Source organism: Pan paniscus, chromosome 13 (assembly GCF_029289425.2).
Source record: "Pan paniscus chromosome 13, NHGRI_mPanPan1-v2.0_pri, whole genome shotgun sequence".
In the NCBI taxonomy this organism is placed as follows: Eukaryota; Metazoa; Chordata; class Mammalia; order Primates; family Hominidae; genus Pan; species Pan paniscus.
In genome coordinates, this window is record NC_073262.2 from 121,443,669 (window position 1) to 121,466,344 (window position 22,676).

Genomic DNA, 22,676 nt, shown 5'->3' on the forward strand with positions numbered 1-22,676 from the left:
AACATACCTCAGTTTGCCATATATCCCATTTTTCCAAACCTTCACTCCTCCAAGGACCTCAATGCCCCCAGTTCCACCAGACACGCATTGCTCTAATATTCTAGCTCCTTGTGTGCCCATTTTTTAAATTTGCTCTTCCTCTGGAACAACAGGCCATCCTGGTGCCTACCTCATACACAACGTACTTTTTTTTTTTTTTTTTTTTTTTCCCAGCTCATTTGCTCTTGTGTAGCCATCAGACCCTTCCTCACCTCATCTCCTGTCCTGGGAGCACCTGCCCAGCTTGGCCCAGTTATTCAGTTTTGATTGAACTCCACAGGTGCTTTACAAGGCCAAGTACGGTCCAATGTGGATGTCCTACTTAGGGCCTCAGATGCACGTGAACCTGGCCAGTGCCCCGCTCTTGGAGCAAGTGATGCGGCAAGAGGGCAAGTACCCAGTACGGAACGACATGGAGCTATGGAAGGAGCACCGGGACCAGCACGACCTGACCTATGGGCCGTTCACCACGTGAGCTGGGGCCTGAAGGGACTGGAACAGGGCCCCAGAGGGCCAGGGCAAAAGACAGTGGGCACAGGGCAGGCAGGTGGATAACCGGCAGAATAGTACCCTCTGCATCCTCTGAGCCTGATGGTCTAGAGAGCAGTTGTTGGGAGGTGCTGAAGCCCAGGGACCATTCATTGGCTCTCCACTAATAAATATTAGGTTGGTGCAAAAGTCATTGTGGTTTTCACCATTTAAAATTATGGCAAAAACCACACCTGTAATCCCAGCACTTTGGGAGGCTGAGGTGGGCGGATCACTTGAGTTCAGGGGTTTGAGATCAGCTTGGCCAACACGGTGAAACCCCGTCTCTACTAAAAACACAAAAATTAGCCAGGTGTGGTGGTGGGCACCTGTAATCCCAGCTACTTGGGAGGCTGAGGCAGGAGGATCGTTTGAACCCAGGAGGTGGAGGTTGCAGTGAGCCGAGATCATGCCACTGCACTCCAGCCTGGGCAACAGAGTGAGACTCCATCTCAAAAAAGAAAAAAAAAAAACTTTTTAACTTGACATCTGCCACTGAGGGTAAGATTTAGGTTGCAGGTTTTCACTGGGCCAGGCCACCTATGACATGACAGCTCAGACTTAGAATCGGAGCTAAACATTATGTAGAGCCCTTTGTAATCTATTTACATTTTTTTCTCTAAAGCCAATTTCCTGAATAGATGATATCATATGCATGCATTTAAAAGCTCTTTTGTGAATCTTTGAGTCAGATGATTGGGGAAAAAAAGCTATTCTGCTAACTCATGATAAGTTTGGGGTTCTCAAATTTTTGTTTTAACATATATATTTTTAAAATATCATTTTATGAAGCATTGTTTCCTCCAAGTGATTTTTTAACAACCACGTTTAAGTTCTGTATATCCGATTCCTACTGTTGAGAGAGTTTTACTTTTGGAACAACGTGAAGTCCCAACAAATAGGTCTATTCTGGTTTTCATTTCTTTTTCAGCAACACTTTCAGTTTATCTTTTTGCAATTTTCCCTTAACATAATAAAGGCAGCTCCTGGGGTGGGGTGTTGAAGGTCATTAAATAAAAAATATATATTAAAAAAAAATTTGGGTGCGGTGGCTCACGCCTGTAATCCCAGCACTTTGGGAGGCCAAGGTGGGCGGATCATGAGGTCAGGAGATCAAGACCATCCTGGCTAACACGGTGAAACCCCGTCTCTACTAAAAAAAAAATACAAAAAATTAGCTGGGTGTGGTGGCATGCACCTGTAGTCCCAGCTACTCAGGAGGCTGAGGCAGGAGAATCGCTTGAACCTGGGAGGTGGAGGTTGCAGTGAGCTGAGTGGGTGACAGAGAGAGACTCTGTCTCAAACAAAACAAAACAGAACAAAACAAACAAAAATACAACTTTATTGGTTTTAAAAATTCAAAAGTAATACTCACCGTGGAAATTCCAATAATAAAATATGAAGTCTCTCGCCCTTCCACCCCCATTGCATCCTCCTTAGCAACCAGTACTGACAGTTTGTTGTGTATTCTCCCCTCTTTATCCAGGAGCATGCAAATATACATGTGGATAGGTAGGATTTTGTCTCCTCTTAAAATTGGACCATATTGTACTTATTGCTCTACAGCTAGCCTTTTAAAAAAATGGACTCATACCCAGCTTGCTTAGGAAAGGAAATAGGTTTGAGGAACAGCTGGGAGTGGGGGCAGTCCCTGGACATTAATCTTGCTTATGGAAAGTATGTTTCCACCCACGTGAGCACCCTTGCCTAACCAAGGAGGAGGCCTGACCACCTACCTTGCCTAACCAGGGAGGTGGCCTGACCATCTACCGCATGACTGAGGCAAGAGCCTAGAGCATCAGCCTCGTGGGCCTCCCTGTCCCTCTGACCCACTGAGCCAAGCAGAGCATGAAGGCTTAGAGCCTGAGCACCCCGGGAACCCTAACTTGGTCCTCCTTTATTCCTCAGCCTCTGCAGCTCCCCCTTATTTGACATATGGAAGATTCCAGAGCTGTATAATTCCAAGATAATCAGTCAATATTCACTAAGCATTCACTATGTACCAGGCACTGAGCTAAGCACTTGAATGATGTGAACGAGCCTACTCAGATAGGCACTCTTATTATCCCCATTTTATAGAAAGGGAAACTGAGGCACACAGGAGTTACCCACCTAGGGTCCCTCTGCCAGGAGTGGTCAGACCTGTGATTTGACCCTGGACAGTCTGGTTCTAGATGCCCGCCATACCCACTTCCACTCTGCTATAGCGAGATTCTGGTTTGGGGGTTCTAAGTTTCTGTCACTTGAGATTTTGGTGATTCTATAATTCTAAATTCTAGGAGTATGGGATTTCCCTTGACTCTGGATGGAGGGGGTGGTGGACTTCAGGGTGAGAAGATCTCCCTTAATTGAACCCCCATAGAGGCTTATCTTTGTGCTGTTCCTCTGCGTCCCTGCAGGGAAGGACACCACTGGTACCAGCTGCGCCAGGCTCTGAACCAGCGGTTGCTGAAGCCAGCAGAGGCAGCGCTCTATACGGATGCTTTCAATGAGGTGATTGATGACTTTATGACTCGACTGGACCAGCTGCGGGCAGAGAGTGCTTCGGGGAACCAGGTGTCGGACATGGCTCAACTCTTCTACTACTTTGCCTTGGAAGGTACCCTTGCTGGGAGAGGGGCTGGGGAAGGGAATGGGTCAGGGAGAGGTTGTGCTCCCTCTCCTCAAGGGCTCCTGGATTCCATATGTCCTGGTTCTGCCTCCTGTGATGGCCTCTGTGCACTACTCAGCTATTTGCTACATCCTGTTCGAGAAACGCATTGGCTGCCTGCAGCGATACATCCCCGAGGACACCGTGACCTTCGTCAGATCCATCGGGTTAATGTTCCAGAACTCACTGTATGCCACCTTCCTCCCCAAGTGGACTCGCCCCGTGCTGCCTTTCTGGAAGCGATACCTGGATGGTTGGAATGCCATCTTTTCCTTTGGTGAGGACTCCCAGATGGGGCCCAGGGAAGAGAGATGGGGGTGACTCCAGGTCTGTGCATCAGCGGTCTCTCCCAGGCCTTTTCCCTCATGCTACCAGTTGTTGGAGTGGCTCTTGGTCCTTGGAGATCATGACTTTTGGCTTTGTCCTTTCCTCTTCTCTGTTGCTCTCACAGGGAAGAAGCTGATTGATGAGAAACTCAAGGACATGGAGGCCCAACTGCAGGCAGCGGGCCCAGATGGCATCCAGGTGTCTGGCTACCTGCACTTCTTACTGGCCAGTGGACAGCTCAGTCCTCGGGAGGCCATGGGCAGCCTGCCTGAGCTGCTCATGGCTGGAGTGGACACGGTGCGTGAAGGGGGAGGGTGAGACCAGGGGCCCCCAGCTCCCAACCTGAACCAGTTCCCTATTATCCCTCACCTGATCCCAACCTTCATCCCTCCAAGGACCTGCTTCTTTTTCTGTAACATGGATACAGCCCTAGAAGGAAAATGGAGGGCTTGCTCAGCTTAGCCGAGGTGGGAGGACAGGGGATGGTCCTTTTGTAAGAAGGATGCCATCACCTCCTGGAGCCTCCTCACTCTCTCTGACAGCTGGGAAGTACATCTCCCATCTATCCAACTCTCTTGCTGCAATTTGAATGCAGAGTTGGAAGAGCTCATTCACAAGCATTTTCTTTCTTTTTTCTTTTTTTTAAGTGGAGTCTCACTCTGTTGCCCAGGCTTGAGTGCAGTGGCTTGATCTCAGCTGACTGCAACCTCTGCCTCCTGGGTGCAAGCAATTCTCCTGCCTCAGCCTCCCAAGTAGCTGGGATTACAGGTGTGCACCACCATACCCAGCTTTTTTTTTTTTAAATTTTAGTAGAGACGGGGGTTTCACCATGTTGGTCAGGCTAGTCTCGAACTCCTGACGTCAAGTGATCTGCCTGCCTCGGCCTCTCAAAGTGCTGGGATTATAGGCATGAGCCATTGTGTCCAGCCAGCACCTTCTTTCTTTATGGTTCCTATTTCCAGTGCTTTCATCCTGTTGGGTTTCTCTGTGTTACCGTCCCCTCCTCCACTGAAGGTGCGATTCTCCATCATATTGGCCCTCATCCCACTGTGGATTCATGTTTAGCATGGAGACTGCCATGAACCTTAATGTTTTTTCCTGCTAGGCTAGTGGCAAATTCATTTCTCCCACATTTTCCATACACCCACTCATACACCCTCCCATTACTGGCCTCTTTCCTAGAAATCGCCCTCACCTGATCTCCCACTCTATCTTCTAGACATCCAACACGCTGACATGGGCCCTGTACCACCTCTCAAAGGACCCTGAGATCCAGGAGGCCTTGCACGAGGAAGTGGTGGGTGTGGTGCCAGCCGGGCAAGTGCCCCAGCACAAGGACTTTGCCCACATGCCATTGCTCAAAGCTGTGCTTAAGGAGACTCTGCGGTAGGACAGAATGCTGTTCTGGGGGGCACAGGATCTCTTTGTGGGGAGGGAATCAGAGGAGGAAATCCGAAGTGAAGACAGGTGGGCTGGGGCTAGTGACAAGGATGAGATGGGAGAGGTAGGGGAGAAGGAGTGGGGCACTTTGTACCCCCATGAATCCAGAGCAGACTCTAGACATTCTTTTCCCTGCAGTCTCTACCCTGTGGTCCCCACAAACTCCCGGATCATAGAAAAGGAAATTGAAGTTGATGGCTTCCTCTTCCCTAAGAACGTGAGTGGGGCTAGAGAGCCTGATTGCCCAGGAGTGCCCTATACCCCCGAAGAGAGGCATTCATGCTGCCCAATCTTCCTTTATAGACCCAGTTTGTGTTCTGCCACTATGTGGTGTCCCGGGACCCCACTGCCTTCTCTGAGCCTGAGAGCTTCCAGCCCCACCGCTGGCTGAGAAACAGCCAGCCTGCTACCCCCAGGATCCAGCACCCATTTGGCTCTGTGCCCTTTGGCTATGGGGTCCGGGCCTGCCTGGGCCGCAGGATTGCAGAGCTGGAGATGCAGCTACTCCTTGCAAGGGTGAGCTGGGAGAGGCTAGTAGGGTGTGTGGGCAGGGAGGGGTGGAGAAGTCCTGGGAGGAGAGGAAGGGAGGCACAGGGTAGGAGTGTGCAGAGCGGGGAGTGGATGGCAAACACACAATCCACCCAACCACATGTGCTCTTTACCCCCCAGCTGATCCAGAAGTACAAGGTGGTCCTGGCCCCGGAGACGGGGGAGTTGAAGAGTGTGGCCCGCATTGTCCTGGTTCCCAATAAGAAAGTGGGCCTGCAGTTCCTGCAGAGACAGTGCTGAGCTGAGTCTCCGCCTTGCTGGGGCTTGTCCTAGAGGCTCCAGCTCTGGCACAGTGGTTCCTGGCTGCTGCCATGTCTCAGATGAGGAGGGAGAGAAGGAGGCTGCCAGACTCGAGAGGTGGGAGGAACTCCCTGCACACACCCTGAGCTTTTGCCACTTCTATCATTTTTGAGCAACTCCCTCTCAGCTAAAAGGCCACCCCTTTATCGCATTGCTGTCCTTGGGTAGAATATAAAATAAAGGGACTTTTATTTCTTATTGGAGACCTTTGTCATTCTTTTTGACTACCCAGCACTGAGGGAATTCCTCTCCTCCAGTGAGTCATGGTGAGAGGCACAGCCGCCCCTGTCCTTGGAAACTGAGAACACCTTTTGCTTTCCCAGACCTCACAGAGAGGCCTTGGTTTCACGAGGCACTGGTTGAGGCCACACCAAGCATGAACTGCAGTGACTCCCAAGCACTGTGTCAGTCAAGTTGCGGTTGTAGAGAATATAAACCACCCTCTTTGAACAGAAAAAGCAGATACAGGCAATGGGGTGCTACAAAAATTATTGGAGGTGCTCGAGACCAGGCTAGAGTTGACCTCCAGTAGGCACTGAGCAGCTTGGGGAGCACCATGTTGGCCACAATCAGGACGAGAGTCTAGAAGCTATTGCTACAACTATTGGCTCTAGAGCTACTCCATGTCAACGAAGTTCAAGTAGGTCTGTGCCGGCAAAACAAAACAAAACAGGTCACGCAGGATGACCCCCATCCTGCCTCTCAGTACCCATGAAGCCAGCAGTAACTGGACTTGGACCTCTGCAAATGCCTCGCGACTGCTCCTGACAGCAGAAAGGGCAGGAGCCTCTACCTCTCTTCCACCTTTCACATCTCTCACATACAGCTGAGAGGAGGAACCTAAGTCCTGCCTGGAGCACTAGCTGTAAGGGAGCCTAGGGATTATAGCTTTTAACTGTCCAGCCTCCTTGCAACAAGAAGCCCACTTGAAGGAAAGTGGGTTGCCATTGAGAGCCGCCAGTGCATCACAGCACGAGCCTGGAAATTCAGAGTCCAAGCCCCAGCAGTAAATTTTGGTGGAGTCATAGAAAAAAATGAAGTTCACTTTCTTTTTTAAAAATTAATTTGATTTTTTGAGACAGCGTTTCATTCTGTCACCCAGACTGGAGTGCAGTGGCACCATCTTGGCTCACTGCCTCCTTAACCCAGGCTCAAGCGATTCTCCCACTTTAGCCTCCTGAGTAGCTGGAACTACAGGCACGCACCACCTCGCCTGGCTAATTTTTGTATTTTTTTTGTAGAGATGGGGTTTTGCCATGTTGGCCAGGCTGGTCTCGAACTCCGGAGCTCAAGGGATCTGCCTGCCTTGGTCTCCTGAAGTGCTGGGATTACGTGCGTGAGCCACTGCGACAACCTAAAGTTCACTTTCTCAGGCCTGTGGGAATGATAGGGTTTGAACTCATTTAAAAAATTGTGTCATTGCCCGGATTAAAATACTCCACAACTGCCCTCAGCCCTCAGGTCAAGTTCAAAGTTGTTACTGTGGCTCATAAGACCCACTGTGCCCTGGCACCCTGCACCCTGACCGTGGTCACCCTTTCACAGCTGAGCCTGAATTCTTTGCATGTCTCTGAACACATTATGTTCTTTCCAGCCTCAATACTTTGTACCTCCTGTCCCCACTCTTGGAACACCCTCTTCCCTAACTGTCATGTCATCACAGAGAGCTTGCTCTTTCTTAGGATTCAGCTCAAATGTCACTGCCTCTGCAGGGCCCTCCCTGACCTCTCTGAGCAATCCTGTGCCCCACCTTCCCCTCCTCTGCTTACAGAGCTGAGCTGTCAGCATGCTCACCTTGTTAGAGATCCAGCTGTCTCCCCAACCAACTGTGAATCCCCTGAAGGCCACAAATCAGGCTTCTTTAATGTTGGATCCCGGTGTCTAACTGTGTCTAGCACCTAGGAGGTGCTTAGTAAATGTTTCCTGAAAAAGAGATCGGAATAAGGGGAAGGGAAGAGAAGGGAAGGGGAGAGGAGGACACAGAGTTTTCTACATTGAGAAGGGGAACCCAGCTTGTAATCCCAGCACTTTGGGAGGCCAAGGCGAGCAGACCACTTGAGATCAGCCTGGCCAACATGGTGAAACCCTGTATCTACTAAAAAAAAAAAAAAATACAAAAATTAGCTGGGTGTGGTGGCATGCACTTGTAATCTCAGCTACTAGGGAGGCTGAGGCAGGAGAATCATTTGAACCCAGGAGGCAGAGGTTGCAGTGAGCTGAAACTGCGCAACGGCACTCCAACCTGGGTGACAGAGCAAGACTCCATCTCAAAAAGAAAATAAAGGAAAAAAAGAAGGAGAATCTAGAGGGAATTGGGAGGAATTACTGGTTATACAGATATGGCTCTCAACCCCTCCTGTGTAGTAGATCTACCTGTGAGAGCTCCTTGCAAATGCTGGGGCTGGGCTCCAAGGCTGCCAGGATCTGTGTCATAAAGTCAACCAGAGTGGAATTCTGCTTTCCCCAGTGTGCTGCTCCTTCAAACCAGCAGGGCCGAGCTGCCAAAATAACATGGGTCCCTTAGTCACTTTGGAGGTGCTTAGGTGAGGGGAAGTCTGTGATGAGACTTGGATTGGGGTTTTGTAGCAGTTGTGCAAGATGATGTCAGTGTTCATGGTCTTGCAGCTCAGTTAATGAACTGATCTCACATGGAAGTCCAGGAAGACTTTGTATATCCACACAATGAAATATTATTCACCCATAAGAAAGGAATGAAGTGCTGCTTCATGCTACACTATGGATGAACCTTGAAAATCTTAGGCAGATGGAAAGAAGCCAACAAAAAGGCCACATATTGTGTGATTCCATGCATACAAAATGTCCAGAATAGGCAAATCTATAGAGACAGAAAGTAGATTATTGGTTGCCAAGGGTGGAGGTACGGGAGAATGGGGAATGACTGTTAATGGGTTTGTTTTGGGGGTGATGAGATGTTCTGGAATTAGATAGTGGTCATCACTAACTTTGCTTAACTTTTTTAATATACTAAATATCACCGAATTGTATATTTTGGTTTTTGTTTGTTTGTTTTTTTGAGGTGGCGCCTCAATTGGTCGCCCAGGGTGGAGTGCAGTGGTGCAATCTCGGCTCACTGCAACCTCCACCTCCTGGGTTCAAGTAAAATCTCCCACATCAGTCTCCTGAGTAGCTGAGATTACAGGTATGTGCCACTGCTGCTGGTTAATTTTTTTATTTTTAGTAGAGACGAAGTTTCACCATGCTGGCCAAGCTGGTCTTGAACACCTGACCTCAAGTGATCCACCAGCCTTGGCCTCCCAAAGTGTGGGATTACAGGTATAAGTCACCACACTGGCCTGAATTGTATATTTTGGAAGGGTGAATTGTATGGCATATTAGTTATATCTCAAGTGAAAGAAATCTGTGAAGATCAGTTTGATAAGATTATTGTAGAAATAGATGTCAATGTAATCAATACTTGCAGAAGATTCTTGGGGGTCACCAATGTCCTAGAGGCACCACAGGAATTTCTGAGGCAACACTGCCCTGTCATGTATCTACAGGGCCTAAAATCCAACCTCAAATTGGAAACTGGAAATGCAGAGGAGAAAGGAGCTAAGCTGATGGGCGAAGTCACGAAGTCCTTGTGAGCCTGTTTCCTTACCCTTTGATGAGGTGTAGTCACAGCTTCAGAGGCTCCCCGCAAAGTTTTTGTCATCGGTGATGGAACACAAGATGTAAGAGCTGAAGAGTTATGAACACAAATGTGAAACCTTGCCTACTGGAGCTGCCACTAGAAAGCCCGCCAACATGGCATTGGGACTAATATAATCAAAGTCTCCCACCCCTAAACAGAGAAAAACAAAATATAGCATATGGCCAAAGTGATTTATCTTTATACTTTTTTTAATCTTTAAAAGATATTTATTGCCCTATAATATACCTACAGAAAAATGCACTGACCCTCAGTGTACATGAGATTCTTTCATAAATTTCATGTGTACATGCGTACTTCAAGTGTACGTGAAATGACCTCTGTTTATATTCCATCACAATGCCTGGACAAGACTTACTTAATATAAGTGAAAAAAATCACTTTCTTTGACAGTGATTCATTCAGATACGTACGTAGTATCTCTATGATGAATGTGGTCATAGTCTCAGTTCCTTTCCCAGCAGGTTTTTCTCTGGAGGGAGAAACACATCAGCCCTGGTTTGAGGGTTGGCACAGAATTCATCAGTGGCCAGTGATGGGGCACAGTTCCAGGCCCCGAGACTCTCAGGAGCTCAGGGCCCCCAAGCATCACCATGAACAGATGCCACAGTGAGGCTCCCCGAGAGCCAACCCCAACCTTCCTATATAAAGAAAGAACAACAGCGGATTAAGGATTGTTGGTTCCGCACAGCAGATAGACATTTGGCTGAAAAGACCATGCACATCGTGTTACTCCTACCCCAGCTAATTTGAAATTGTTGGCTAAATTCAGATCCATATTTTCTGGTAAGACTTTAAGAAAACAACTTGTCTTCTTAAACAAGGCAGCACTCTTTTTTTTTTTTTTTTTGAGACAGGGTCTCACAGTTTCGCCCAGGCTGGAGTGCAGTGGCACGATCTCGGCTCACTGCAACCTCCGCCTCCTGGGTTCATACCATTCTCCTGCCTCAGCCTCCCGAGTAGCTGGGACTACAGGCCTCCACCACCATGCCTGGCTAATTGTTTCTATTTTTAGTAGAGACAGGGTTTCACCGTGTTAGCCAGGATGGTCTCGATCTCCTGACCTCATGATCTGCCCACCTCGCCCTCCCAAAGTGCTGGGATTACAGGAGTGAGCCACTGCACCCGGTCTTTTTTTTTTTTAGATGGAGTTTCACTCTTGTCGCCCAGGCTGGAGTGCAATGGCGCGATCTCGGCTCACTGCAACCTCCGACTCCTAGGTTCAAGTGATGCTCCTGCCTCAGCCTCCCGAGTAGTTGGGATTGTAGGCGCCCGCTACAACGCCCGGCTAATTTTTTGTATTTTTAGTGGAGATGGGGGTTTCACCATGCTGCCCAGGCTGAGCCTCGAACTCCTGACCTCAGGTGATCCACCCGCCTCGGCCTCCCAAAGTGCTGGGATTACAGGCATGAGACACCACGCCTGGCCAAGGCGGCACTCTTGTAAATAAAAATAGACAGGGTACCCAGTGTTGCCTGGCTATCTACATGCCCAGGTTCTATGGAAGTTTTAGCTCTGAGTGCATTTTGGCTTGGTAATAGGAGTTTGTTTCTAGGTCATTATTTATGACTCCAGTTTTAATATGCATATCAAATAAAAACTTGGGCAATTGTCATGAAAGGAACATGCAGGATATTGTAATGCACACTTCTGCATTTAAGGAGGTCTGGGAGAAGCGTGGTGAGAATGGTAATGAGTCATACATCTATGTTGCGCCACTACCCTTAGCCATTGCTTTTCGGAGACCCTAGGCCTAATTAAATAATAGCTAGACTCCATCATATGACAAATGATTGACTAGCTATGAGCATGGGGCATCCTCATTTCTCAGCCCAGTCTCATGTTCATCATGTGCTATTAGTCATAAGTCTCTAGCATTTATAGAAAATAAACACAGTTGCTCAGTTCCCACCCCCAAATGAGGAAATTAGTATGGAATGGAGCCCTGGAATCTGCATTTTGTAAGGCTTCTTTGGTGATCCTGATGCACATCCAGGGTGGAGAGCTCTGAAGGGGTTGTGAGAAGAGAGACGGGAAAGCGAAGGAAGCTACAGAAACCCAGAGAGGCCCGCAGAGGTCTGAGGAGGGGCTGGGGGCACGGAGGCAGCAGTGCCTGGAAAACCAGTCCCGCCCCAAGTTCACATGCAGGAACAGAGTGGGCGGCACAGCGGGCTGCACACAGGGCACGTCTTCGATTCAGAGCTGGAGTGGAAGAAGCAGCCGCCGCAGCCCCGGTGGAAACTCCGTGACTCTTTTCTAGCAGCCATGATGGCTGCAAGGGCCGGGCTGTGACCAAAGGAGGGGTCTGAGGCAGGGAGGGTGGCATGTGCCCTTACAGAGAAGGTCCCACAGAGCAGAGCCACCCAGAGGCACAGCCTCAAAGGACTGACCTGTTACAAGATCCCAGAGCCCTAGGCTCCCCGGGAACACTGTCACTGGAGAGATCCTCTCTGGGCCCAGACCCAACCATCACCCAACTCCAATCCTCTCCCTTGAGCCCAAGACCCTGGACCTTCCCCGGGCGGGACCACAGCAGAGCCAGCACTGACCCTCAGGTTTTGGCAAAATGTCTAGTGAGGGAACATCTTCATTTATGGTCCAACCAATTCAGTACAAAGCCTCTGCCTTCTCGCTCTGTGAGGTAAGGGGAAGGGGTCATGTTTTAGAGACAGTAACCTCCCCCTTCTCTGGACAGCCAGACATGTGGTGCCCGTTGCCACAGGGAAGGTGACATAGCAGAAGCGAGCCTTGGCTTTGGAATTTCAAAAGCTTGATTCTGAAGGTGGGTGGCAAGAACTCAGGACACTTACAGTGCATTTGGAAGAATATATGATGGGTTAAAGAATAAAAGCCTCCTCTCTCCCCCACTGGTCAAGATTCCATAGGTTGGCAGGGCTTGGGGAGCAAGGCGAATGTTGACATTTCTGGAATCCTTGAGAAAAGGACCCTGAGAAGGAGGTTGCGGCTAAAGAGGGGGAAAGTATGACAAATACTCCATATAGGTTTGGAGGTGATAAGTGTAGGCAAGCACCGGGTAGAAGAACCCACACGCTTCCTGGGTAGAGCCTGGGAAAACAGCAAGCCACAGAGCGGAACAAGGGACTGGGCTGTCTATCTTAGCAGTTGGCCTGGAACAGAATTACTGAGCTTCCTGAAGCCAGAGGGTGTGCAGGGCCAGGAGCTAGAATCTTCCACATGCTCTAAGCCACAGGTCCCCAAATAGGCTTTGTGGAAGTGAAGGAGCCCCTGGCAGACCTTGCATGACCAACTGATGACCAGATGGGGAGGGGATGTCCAGGCAGGTGCTAGCATGGACGGATGATGATAGCCGAGGAACAGAGTCTTACGTGACTTAAAGCCACACCCCCACCCGACCGAGCTTAACCCCAGGAAAAGGTCAGGGGGAGACTTTGAATTGACTGAGATTAATTTCTACCACCTGCTGAAACGGGGTTCCTAATAGAAATTACATTCTGTGTTAGAAAAATAAAGTTATGCTTCTTGCAGATTAGAGTTTGTAGGCTGAGTTGTACCTACTATATAAGTAATGAATTAATATTTTCTTTATGATTTTGTAAAGAAAAGAGAAGAAAGAAATTTCAGTAGAATAGCACTACATTGCAAAAGAAATGGCACTTGTGATTTTTATCAATTTTCTTTCTAGTCTTTGAATTTAGAAAGCACAAGTCTCTTGCCACAAGTTCAGGTCAAATGACTGCAGCATTTTGAGTGAAACCAATAAAATCTAAGTTCATGGATTGTTCCTTTTGTTTTGTTTTTTCAATTGCTCATTCTCAGGGGTCCATATACAAGGCCATCCATCCCTGGAGACTAAGAACATGGCTCACTGCGAGAGCTAAGGAGTTTTCTGGACAAGAATGGAGGGAGGACTCCCCCCCTCCAACAGGCAGTTCTATAAATAACGGCTGCTCCATGGTGGCCCCTGAAATGCAGCATTTCAGCAGCCTTGAAATGACAAAGCCTGGAGAGTAGGAGGGCAGAGGCAACGTTGCTGGGAACAACAGCTGGGACTCCCAGGAGCTGAAGGCTGAAGCCATAGGTAGCCCAGAAACCGAGGAATCCAGAAGCCCTGACTAAACCCACTGGGGCCGTCCGACCCAGTCAGGCGGCAAGGGGATGGGCGGGCATGGAGCACAGATGGCCCTGGGGTAATCCTAGTGCCTCTGGTTCAGGGACCTCCAAGCTTGACTCAGCTGTTCTCCTTAATTTCATCATCCCATGGTGCACTGGGCATGCCCGAGGGCTTCTGGGAGCACAGGTAGGGCAAGGGCAATTTGGGAGGGCTGAAGAAGCCTGTGGGGAAAAGAAAAGGGAAGATGGTGACCACATAGGAGGGGCAGCGGCCTTTCCAACAGGGGACCCTTGCCCGCCATGGTGAGTAGATGGAATCTGTGCCCATCCTCTGCAAGCCCCTAGCAAACGTGTGATCAGGAAAGAGTCTGAGATCATGTCACATTTCCTGAGATGAGCACATAGGTAGAAGCTCCTTCCTTTAAGCTTTAGTTCTTACTGGGGATGGAAATTCCATCCAACAAATGTTGATATAGCTTGCTTCCTTCTAAGGGGATTTCCAGCAGGTGGAAATTGAATTGTGAGGGAACAAGTAAATCTTCCCAGAGTGTCTGAAGTCACATCGCAGCCTTAGCTTTTAGCCGGGGCTTTATCCCTCCCTTCTAGGACAGTCTCCATGACCTCAGCTGAAAATGGGACAAAATGGGGACCTGTGAGTCCTTACACTTGCAGTTTTCCCAGGGCTGCTCAGCTTTGAGCTTGGCCACTCCCATCCTCAGGGTGTCCCAATCTGAGATCCAGGAAATCAGGAAGACTAAGAGGCTGGTGTCATGACCCAGGGCAGAGCCTACCTGAATCATAGCTGAACCAGCAAATGGGGGTGGGGGAAGATGAAGGCTGAGTTCTCCAGTTCCCTTCATTGGCTTCCAGGTGTGCAGGTGGCTTGGGATTGAGGACTCAGATCTTCTCAGGCCCCGAGGGCATCGATGCCAGCAGGGCTGAGCACCAGTGCCTGAAGGATGTCGGAGAGGGAGACCACGCCCAAGAGATGCTGGGTCTCGTCCACTAGCACCAGCCTGTGTACCTGTGGGTCCGCAATGTTCAGTGAGGGGGCAGAGCCATGGGGCTACAGCAGCTACTGAGGTTGGTGCCAAGAATCAGGGGAAACAACCCAACATGACTGAGGGAGAGAGCGTCTCCTAGAAACCAGTTAGGGATGGTGTGACTGGCCTAAGGTGATCAGTTGGCAGTGACCCCTGGCATAAGGGCCCCATGGACAGGACCAGGTGCAGGCCAGTGTGGGCACCAGGAGTTGGTCATGAAATGGAAGGATAGGCCAGGTGCCCGATGTTCAGGGATGGCTGGAGCCGTGCATGAGAAGGACTGGGCTATATGTGTTGGGGGCATGAATGGAGGGCACAGGGTACCTGCTCCCGAGCAATCCTGTCGATCACTTCCCCCAAGCTCTCGTGGGGCTGGCAGGAAAGGACTCCCTCCAGACATAGTGTCCTCTGCCTCAGGGCTTCTCCCACACTCATGTCCAGGTGGTTGTAGGTTTGCTGGGCAGCCAGGTGCTGGGGCAGAGAGAGAAGTATGGCTCCTAGTCACCCGCTTGCCTGGGCTCCTACCCTACAGATGTCAACCCCTGCATACTTGTCAAGGTCCCCCTGATCCACAGAGGCCCCCCACCCATCCCCACACCCTTAGTCTCCCTGCAGCATCCCACCTTTCCAGCGACACTTACAATCACATCAAAGCGGGAATAGAGGCCCACGACCTGACCTGCAGAGGGTGGTTGCGGGGGGCGGGGGGAGAGAGACAGGGAAGAAGCTCCGGTCAGAACCGGGGTGCTGTGTAGAGGGCCTAGGGCTATTTGCATCAGGGTGCCACTACCAGAACCCAAGGATCAAACTTAGCATCCCAGAGTGAGACAGCCTGACACTGAGCATCCTGAGGAAATGCAGTGTGCGTAACATGGCACCACCTACAAAATAGTCTAGCCTCGAATTTATTGCCCAAATCTCTTCAAGTCTTTAGATATAATTTCAGTTTACAGGAAACCCAGGAATAGAGAACAAAGTAAAGGCCAGCTGTAGAAAGCAAACAGACAAATCTGGATGTGGAGTATCCTATAGGACAACTGACCCAGGCTTTTCAACTCACCCACGTCATAACAATTTAGGGGGAATGGAGCTGTTATAGATTTAAAGAGATTTAAGGAACAAAAGACAAGAATGTAAACCATGGACTTCAATTGGATCCTGTTTTGAACACATCAACTATGAAAAATACATTCCCTTGGGAGGCCGAGGTGGGTGGATCACAAGGTCAGGAGTTCAAAACCAGCCTGGCCAACATAGTGAAACCCCATCTCTACTAAAGATACAAAAAATTAGCCAGGTGTGATGGCACGCACCTGTAAACCCAGCTATTTGGGCGGCTGAGGCAGGAGAATTGCTTGAATCTGGGAGGTGGAGGTTGCAGTGAGCCAAGATTGCACCATTGCATTCTAGCCCAGGCGACAGAGCAAGACTCTGTCTCAAAAAAAAAAAAAAAAAAAAAATTCTTGGCCAGTCGCGGTGGCTCATGCCTGTAATCCCAACACTTTGGGAGGCCAAGACAGGTGGATCACTTGAGGTCAGGAGTTGGAGACCGGCCTGGCCTATATGGTGAAACCTCATCTCTACTAAAAATACCCCCCAAAAATTAGCTGGGCGTGGTGTCATTTGCCTGTAATCCCAGCTACTCAGGAGGCTGAGGCACAAGAATCACTTGAACTCGGGAGGCAGAGGTTGCAGTGAGCCGAGATGGCGCCACTGCACTTTAGCCTGAGTGACAGAGGGAGACTCCATCCCAAAACAACAACAAAAATACCCAACATTCTTGAGGAAATGGAGAAGTGAGAATAAGGATTGGATGTCAGACAATAATATGAATTATTCATGGTTTTGTTTGGTGGTATAAAATGCACTTTTTTTTTTTTTTTTTTTTTGGAGTCTCACTCTGTTGCCAGGCTGGAGTACAGTGGCGCGATCTTGGCTCACTGCAACCTCTGCCTCCCAGGTTCAACCGATTCTCCTGCCTCAGCCTCCTGAGTAGCTGGGACTAGAGGTGTGCGCCACCATGCCCAGCTAATTTTTTTTTGTAGTTTTAGTAGAGATGGGGTTTCATCATATTGGCCAGGATAGTCTCGATCTCTTGACCTCGTGATCCACCCACCTTGGCCTCCCAAAGTGCTGGGATTACAGGCATGAGCCACCGCCCCTGGCCAAAAATATACTTGTTTTAAGAAGTGCAGACTAAAGTGTTTAGGGGTGAAATGACATGATGTCTGTAATTTACTTTGAATTACTTCAGAGAAAAAGATGAACTGGTTATGGCAATATAGTAACAGTAGTTAATCTAGGCAATGGTGGTTCATTATGCAATTTCTTTCTACCATTTCTATACATTTGAAGTTTTTTATAATCAAAAATAAATTGAAAACACTTCTTGATATCTATCTTAATTATGGCGATTTTAGCTTTGAAATATTTCATAGCCATCATTCAACCAAAGAAATAATCTCATCATTTCTGCAGCCCTTTTTCAGTGTAGGAAACTGAGGGCTGGCTGGGGGCCCGAGGTCCCATGGCACATTTAATTTTTTAAATTTTATTATTTCATTATTATTATTTTAGAGACAGGGTCTTGCTCTGTTGCCCAGGTTGGAGTGTCACTGTATGTAAACTCAAACTCCTCGCCTCAAGCGACCTTCTCGCTCTGGCCTCTCTCAAAGGGCTGGCATTACAGCCATGCACCACGTGTCCGGCTCCATTTTAAGATGAACTGAAACTAAAATCTGCTGCTTCCTCTCACTATGCCCATTTTCGTGCACATAACCTTTTAAATCCTCCTGTGATGTCAGAAAGATGAGTGTTGTGAAGAATCCCATTTCACAAAGGAGGAAACTGAGGCACAGAGAGGCTAAGCAACTGGCCCAAGTCTCAGAGTAGACGGAGACTTCTAATCCCCAGTCCATCCTGTACCCCCCACAGGGATGGCATGGGAAACCCTGCCCTTCCCATATTCTCCCCACCAGGTTCTCCCAGGCCCCAGCCCAGCCCGAGCCTCTCATCCTGGGGGTGGGTACCACATTCGTTGACCACAGGCAGTGCAGACACACGCCGGTCCACAAAGATGTCCAGTGCAGTCAGGATGGGTGCTGTCTCCAGCACCACAGCCAAGTCTCGGAATGTGCCGATGCCCAAATCTTGGATAGTGCGGTAGAGGAAGGAGGGCCGGGGCAGCAGGGAACCCTGGTTAGGATGGGGACCCGGTGGAGATCAGGGATCCAGCAGCTTCAAGAGGGCTCCCAGCTCTTCCCCACGACTGCTAGGGCTGAAGACTCCTCAGGCCCTCTGATCACCTGCCCAGGTCTCCCCCTTCCTCCCACCTGGGCCCAGGCTTACAAAGATGTGCAGGAACTTGAGCAGGCGTTTGTGTGTGAGGATGTGGAGTACGTTGCCTGACACCGGGTCCAGAACAGGCAGGCGATGGATCCGGTTCTTGATGAGGGTGTAGACAGCTTCAAACAGGCTGCAGAGATGGGAGCAGTGAGCCTTGGGGCAGCCTGGGGAGAGACAACCGCCATCCCAGGCCCCTAAAAAGGAGGGCAGGGCACCAAGGCTCCCTTGTCTGTGTGCCGCCTAGGATGAAGAGGTGAGTTCAGAGCTGAGTGGGACTGGGGAAGGGGACTGTGGGAGGAGGAGGCTCAGGTGAATGAGCAGAGACACCCACCTGTCATTAGGAGAGATGGAGACCAGAGGCTTGAAGCAGCCTTGCAGGTAGATCTCTGCAGAAAGAGCCAGAGTCAGGCCAGGAGAGCCGGTCACCTGCCTCACCTTGCAGTCCCAGGCAGCTTCCCTTCCGTCAGGCACCCGAGGCTCCTATTGTCCCTCCCCTGTTCACTCCAGGACATCCCCACTGCCCATCCTCCACCTTAAGCCCTGGCCCACCCTCACCAACAGCCCCTTTCCGGGTTCCTCTCCCCACTCACCCCTCCAGGTCTCAATCTTATGTTGTTCAATCTCATAGATCTGGACCTAGAGACATCGACAGGACTCCAGAAGTCAGAAAGACGTGGGCTTCTAGGGCACCAGGCTCCAGGAGGACTCCCCTCCGCCCCCGCCCCTCTGGGTGCCCATAAGATTCCCAGCCCACTCCTCACCAGGGGGGACCTGTAGTAGCGATGCAGCACCAGGATGAAGTCAGTGATGGTCAGCATCCCTGCAGGGGAGGGGCGGGGAGGAGGTCAGCCCGGGGCCTTTGGGTGGAAGGCAGGTTGAGGGTCAGATCCCCTCCCCACCGTGCCAGTGTCCTTGTGCTGAGACACAGCGGGGACTGTGGGAACAGGACAGTGGGGCAGCCCCCCAGGCCTGAGAAGTGGGGCTCTTTCTCTCCTGCCTCCCCCCATTTGCTCCCTAGCACCTATGGCACAGGGCCATGCAGTAGCGGAGGTGAAAGGTGTCAGCTGGTCATAGCGGCTCCACAGATGGGGAAATTGAGCCCCAGGGTCTCCCAGCTGGCCATGCAGACTCCGGATGGACTTTCCTCCACCCTGGCCCCTGGCTGGGCTTGGCCTGAAGCCAAGCTTGTGGTATATCAGAGATCAGCCCCAGAACAACCGTACAAGATCTCCCCCTCACCTCCTCCATCTCCCTTCACCTCCCCAGCCTCTCCTCACCCACAAAGCTCTGCTTCTTGCTGTCCCATAGAGGGGCTGCCCGCACACCGTTGGCCACCAGAGCAAAGAAGGCCTTCTTGATCTGAGGAGCCAGGGAGAACAGTCAAGGGTGGGTCCCGAGAGACCCTCACCCTCCTCTCTGCCCCTCAGTGCGCACCTCCCATCTGCCTGCTGTCCCCTCCCTGTCCCACCCAGGGTTCTTCCATGGGGCCTTCTCCTGGACCCTCCTCTACACCAGCTGGCCTGTCTTCCTCATGTCACAGTACACGCTAGACATGATCGTTGCTGGGGACATGTACATAGATAAGGCTGTGGCCTGAGACAATGAGCCCCTCACCTAGCACACCAGGGAGTGAGAAATTCTAAGTTCATGTTTCCATTTGGAGGGCATGTGTGTACAGACACAGTCTAGTTTTTGATAGACTAAGTACCGGAGGCATAGTTATTTACATAACACTTGCATATTTACATACTTTTTTTGTAGATAAATTTTATATTGACTCATTTTGTGCCCCGTCCTAAGCAGTACTATCTGCACATGCTGGTTATATTTTTTAACACACCCTAAAACAAATATAAAGCTACTGAAATAGACATATTTTTTCACGAACCACTAGAATCAAAATGCGTTCTATGGACAATACATACACCGTGTTTTGGGAAACACTGCACTGCATAACAATGATAAGAATAAGATAATAGACATTTATAGCTAAGCCTAATGGAAGAGCAGGTGCCAGAGCTCATTATTTTTTCTGTTACCAAAAGAGTCCCCTACTCTTTTTTCTAAGTCACTCTGTGATGCCTTTTTTTTTTTTTTTTTTGACATGGAGTTTTGCACTGTCTCCCGGGCTGGAGTGCAGTGGCACGATCTCGGCTCACTGCAACCTCTGCCTCCTGGGTTCAAGTGATTCTCCTACCTCAGCCTCCAAAGTAGCTGGGATTACAGGCGCCCACCACCACGGCCGGCTAATTTTTTGTATTTTTTTTTTTTTTAGTAGAGATGGAGTTTCACCATGTTGGTCAGGCTGGTCTCGAACTCCTGACCTTGTGATTTGCCCACCTCGACCTCCTAAAGTGCTGGGATTACAGACATGAGCCACCGTGCCCGGCCTCTGCAATGTCTTACACATACTTTGTTCACGCTTTATACTGGGTAGTCCAAGAATCCTCTGAACTATGTAGGGTGCAGCAGGCATTTCGATCCCCATTTTAGAGACAAGAAAGGTAATGTAACTCAAGGTCCTACAGCTACTAAGTGGCAGAGCTGTGATGACAATTACGTGTGCTAACAGAGAGTAGAAGCTGTCCCTCCCCCAACTGGCCTCCATAGTGCTAAGAAGGAGTCCTTTCAGGGGGCTTGCAGGGGCACCTGGCTCGGCAGGGCATCCTGCAGGGTGGGAGTGGCGGCTGCAGCACCGTGTGGATGGAGAGTGAGTACAGGTTGGGCAGAGCCGTGGCCTCACCTCCAGCATGGTGTCGAAGATGACTAGCTTGGAGCTAGTTGCCATGGCATCGTAGCAGGTGTGCTCCTGCATGAAGCGCATGTAGATCTGGGCGCCGGGTTTCCGCAGTTCGTCATCCCAGCCCAGCTTGGGAAATGGGGCCTGCGGGGACAGGCACGGGGCAGGCCTCTCTTCCACCAGGCCTTCTAGCTCACACTCCCAGGCCTCTGTGGCTGGGAACTCCGTGGCCAGCTCCACATCATCTGTGCTGGAGCCTGCAGCTGAGGCTGTACAGTCAGAGGGGAGGCAGTCCCACCCTGTTGGTGGAGTGCCCACCCCGGCAGGATCAGCTTGAGCCAAGGGTGTGGTCTTGGGGAATGTGGCCTCCAGCCCGGTGGACTCAGCAGCTGGCCTGGACCGGGGACCTGTTTGGGGGAGGAGGGGAAGAGGACAGTAACTCCATCTTCCAAAGCACGTTCTCATCTGCTGTCGCCATTCATCTCACAGCAGCCGTGGGAAGCCTGGATGCTGTGGCCCTATTTTGCAGGTGAGGGGCTGACCTGAGAGTCGCCCCAAGTAGTGGCTCTGTCCCATCTTTCTGAGTTGGCCATGCTGGCCTCTGGCACTGCAGTGCCGTTGTTCTCTACCACGTAGGGAGACTGAGGCCACAAGATGAAGGTTGGGTCCAACTCTGTGTTATGGAGGGACCTGAGGTAGAGACCAGACCCAGGCTCCTCTGGGACTTCCCACTCCCCTGGCTCCCATCTCCCCAGAACTGGCCTTGGCCTCACCTTCCCCCTGACCTGGTGGCTCCCCTTCTTCCGCCGCCTTCTGCCTTGTCCATCTCGAGGCTTTGGCCCTCCGTTTCCCGCGGATTCTTTCTGAGCTGCTGGTCACAGCTGGTGATGGCCATGAGCTGCTGTTTTCTTGCTCTAGGAAGCTCATCTCTGGAAGGGGAATGGGGCCTGTTTGGTTAATAGGGAGTAATGCATCAAAATCAATTCAAATGTTATTCATAATCTTTAGGATTTGCAAGCTTCCAATGGGCTTTTCTCCAACATATTTCTCATTTAAAACTTACAGCAGCCTTATAAGGCAGGCATTATTATCATCCCTATTTTGCTAGTGAGGGACCAGAAATTCAGAGAGGTTAAGCAATTTGCTGCAAATCACACAGCAAGTAAGTGGGAAAGTCACTTCTGAAAAGAGGAAATTGGAGGTGAGGGAAACACACCTGGGGAAAGGAGGAAGAACAATGAAGAAGAAAGACCAAAAGGAGGAAGATAAAAGCCAGGCTGGGAGGGAATTGGGGTCCCAGAAAAGTGGGGGACAAGGAAGTGGTGGAAGAGGTTAGGCCCCAGGGAGGGGGCATTCTCCCTACCTTGATGCTCAGAACCCCCAAGGCTGCTCCAGGAAGGGGTCTGTGGGGAGAAGAGTTTCTGAAGGAGTGGGGAAAGTGCCTTACATTCCCAAACCCCTTCTCCCTGCACACACGCCTACACACCCATGCACACCAATACACACGCTCAGACACACGCCATACACAAACAGACATGCAGCCATACACAAACACACACAGAAACACACACATCCAAACACTCCCAGGCACACAGAACCACACACACTCACAATACATATGCCCAAACATGCACATGCCCATATTCACGAGAAAATCCAGACCAAACACACACCAGAAGACACACACGCCCACACACACATTCACAGCCCATGCGCTCAATCTTCTGGCCTCAGCTGCCCCGGCTCCAGCTCCCCTGGGACCCCCATACCCTGCGCAGTGCGTGCTCCAGCCTGGGCTCCATGTGGCCAGCCCCAGACCAACTGAGAGCAAGTGTGCGACACTGTGGCTGGGCCGCACTATTCTGGGCCCGGCCCCGGGCACCCTGCCCTGCCAGGATCGGTTTCTCTCTGATTGGGTGTCAGGCAATGAGAGGGAGGGGCCCCCATTTG

The 22,676-nt window shown here is 50.4% G+C and overlaps 2 protein-coding genes and 1 long non-coding RNA gene across 5 annotated transcripts in view; 1 reads left to right on the plus strand and 2 right to left on the minus strand.

Annotated features, from left to right (window-relative positions):
- CYP27A1 (cytochrome P450 family 27 subfamily A member 1) overlaps positions 1-6,031 on the plus strand; it is a 35,245-nt gene extending 29,214 nt beyond the window's left edge. Inside the window, exons 2-9 of the mRNA XM_003818630.5 lie at positions 320-510; positions 2,967-3,166; positions 3,297-3,494; positions 3,669-3,841; positions 4,764-4,930; positions 5,123-5,201; positions 5,288-5,500; positions 5,654-6,031. Coding sequence (XP_003818678.2) covers positions 320-510; positions 2,967-3,166; positions 3,297-3,494; positions 3,669-3,841; positions 4,764-4,930; positions 5,123-5,201; positions 5,288-5,500; positions 5,654-5,773 — 1,341 coding nt within the window. The 3' untranslated portion in view covers positions 5,774-6,031. The remainder of the gene's footprint in view (positions 1-319; positions 511-2,966; positions 3,167-3,296; positions 3,495-3,668; positions 3,842-4,763; positions 4,931-5,122; positions 5,202-5,287; positions 5,501-5,653) is intronic.
- LOC134728760 (uncharacterized) lies at positions 3,835-9,535 on the minus strand. 2 transcript variants are annotated; one of them, XR_010109545.1, is made up of 4 exons: positions 9,456-9,535; positions 8,207-8,331; positions 7,628-7,756; positions 3,835-3,973 (listed from the first exon to the last, which is right to left on the minus strand). It is a non-coding gene; the product is annotated as an uncharacterized LOC134728760 (long non-coding RNA). The 2 variants fall into 2 exon arrangements; XR_010109544.1 differs by having other exon boundaries at positions 7,628-8,331.
- Positions 9,536-13,136: 3,601 nt separating this feature from the next.
- Positions 13,137-22,585, minus strand: PRKAG3 (protein kinase AMP-activated non-catalytic subunit gamma 3). Of its 2 annotated transcripts, none has more exons than XM_055109121.3 (14): positions 22,496-22,585; positions 22,090-22,129; positions 21,500-21,655; positions 20,730-21,133; positions 19,264-19,345; positions 18,748-18,806; positions 18,577-18,622; positions 18,318-18,372; positions 17,990-18,116; positions 17,671-17,836; positions 15,283-15,320; positions 14,966-15,112; positions 14,390-14,622; positions 13,137-13,820 (listed from the first exon to the last, which is right to left on the minus strand). In XM_055109121.3, exons 1-13 carry the CDS (start codon positions 22,526-22,528, stop codon positions 14,506-14,508), a joined length of 1,470 nt encoding a protein of 489 aa, XP_054965096.1. In that variant the 5' UTR covers positions 22,529-22,585; the 3' UTR covers positions 13,137-13,820; positions 14,390-14,505. The 2 variants fall into 2 exon arrangements, with proteins under 2 accessions (XP_054965096.1, XP_063451627.1); XM_063595557.1 differs by having other exon boundaries at positions 21,512-21,655; positions 22,496-22,579.
- Between the last annotated feature and the right edge of the window lie 91 nt (positions 22,586-22,676).

Bases quoted from the DNA above. Each gene is read 5' to 3' on its own strand.
- PRKAG3 (XM_055109121.3), bottom strand. From the start codon at position 22,528: ATGGAGCCCAGGCTGGAGCACGCACTGCGCAGG. The intron at 17,837-17,989 runs GTAAGCCTGGGC...CATCCTAACCAG, and splicing joins TCAAGTTCCTGCACATCTTT to GGTTCCCTGCTGCCCCGGCC. The intron at 15,113-15,282 runs GTAAGTGTCGCT...TCTCTGCCCCAG, and splicing joins ATTCCCGCTTTGATGTGATT to CACCTGGCTGCCCAGCAAAC.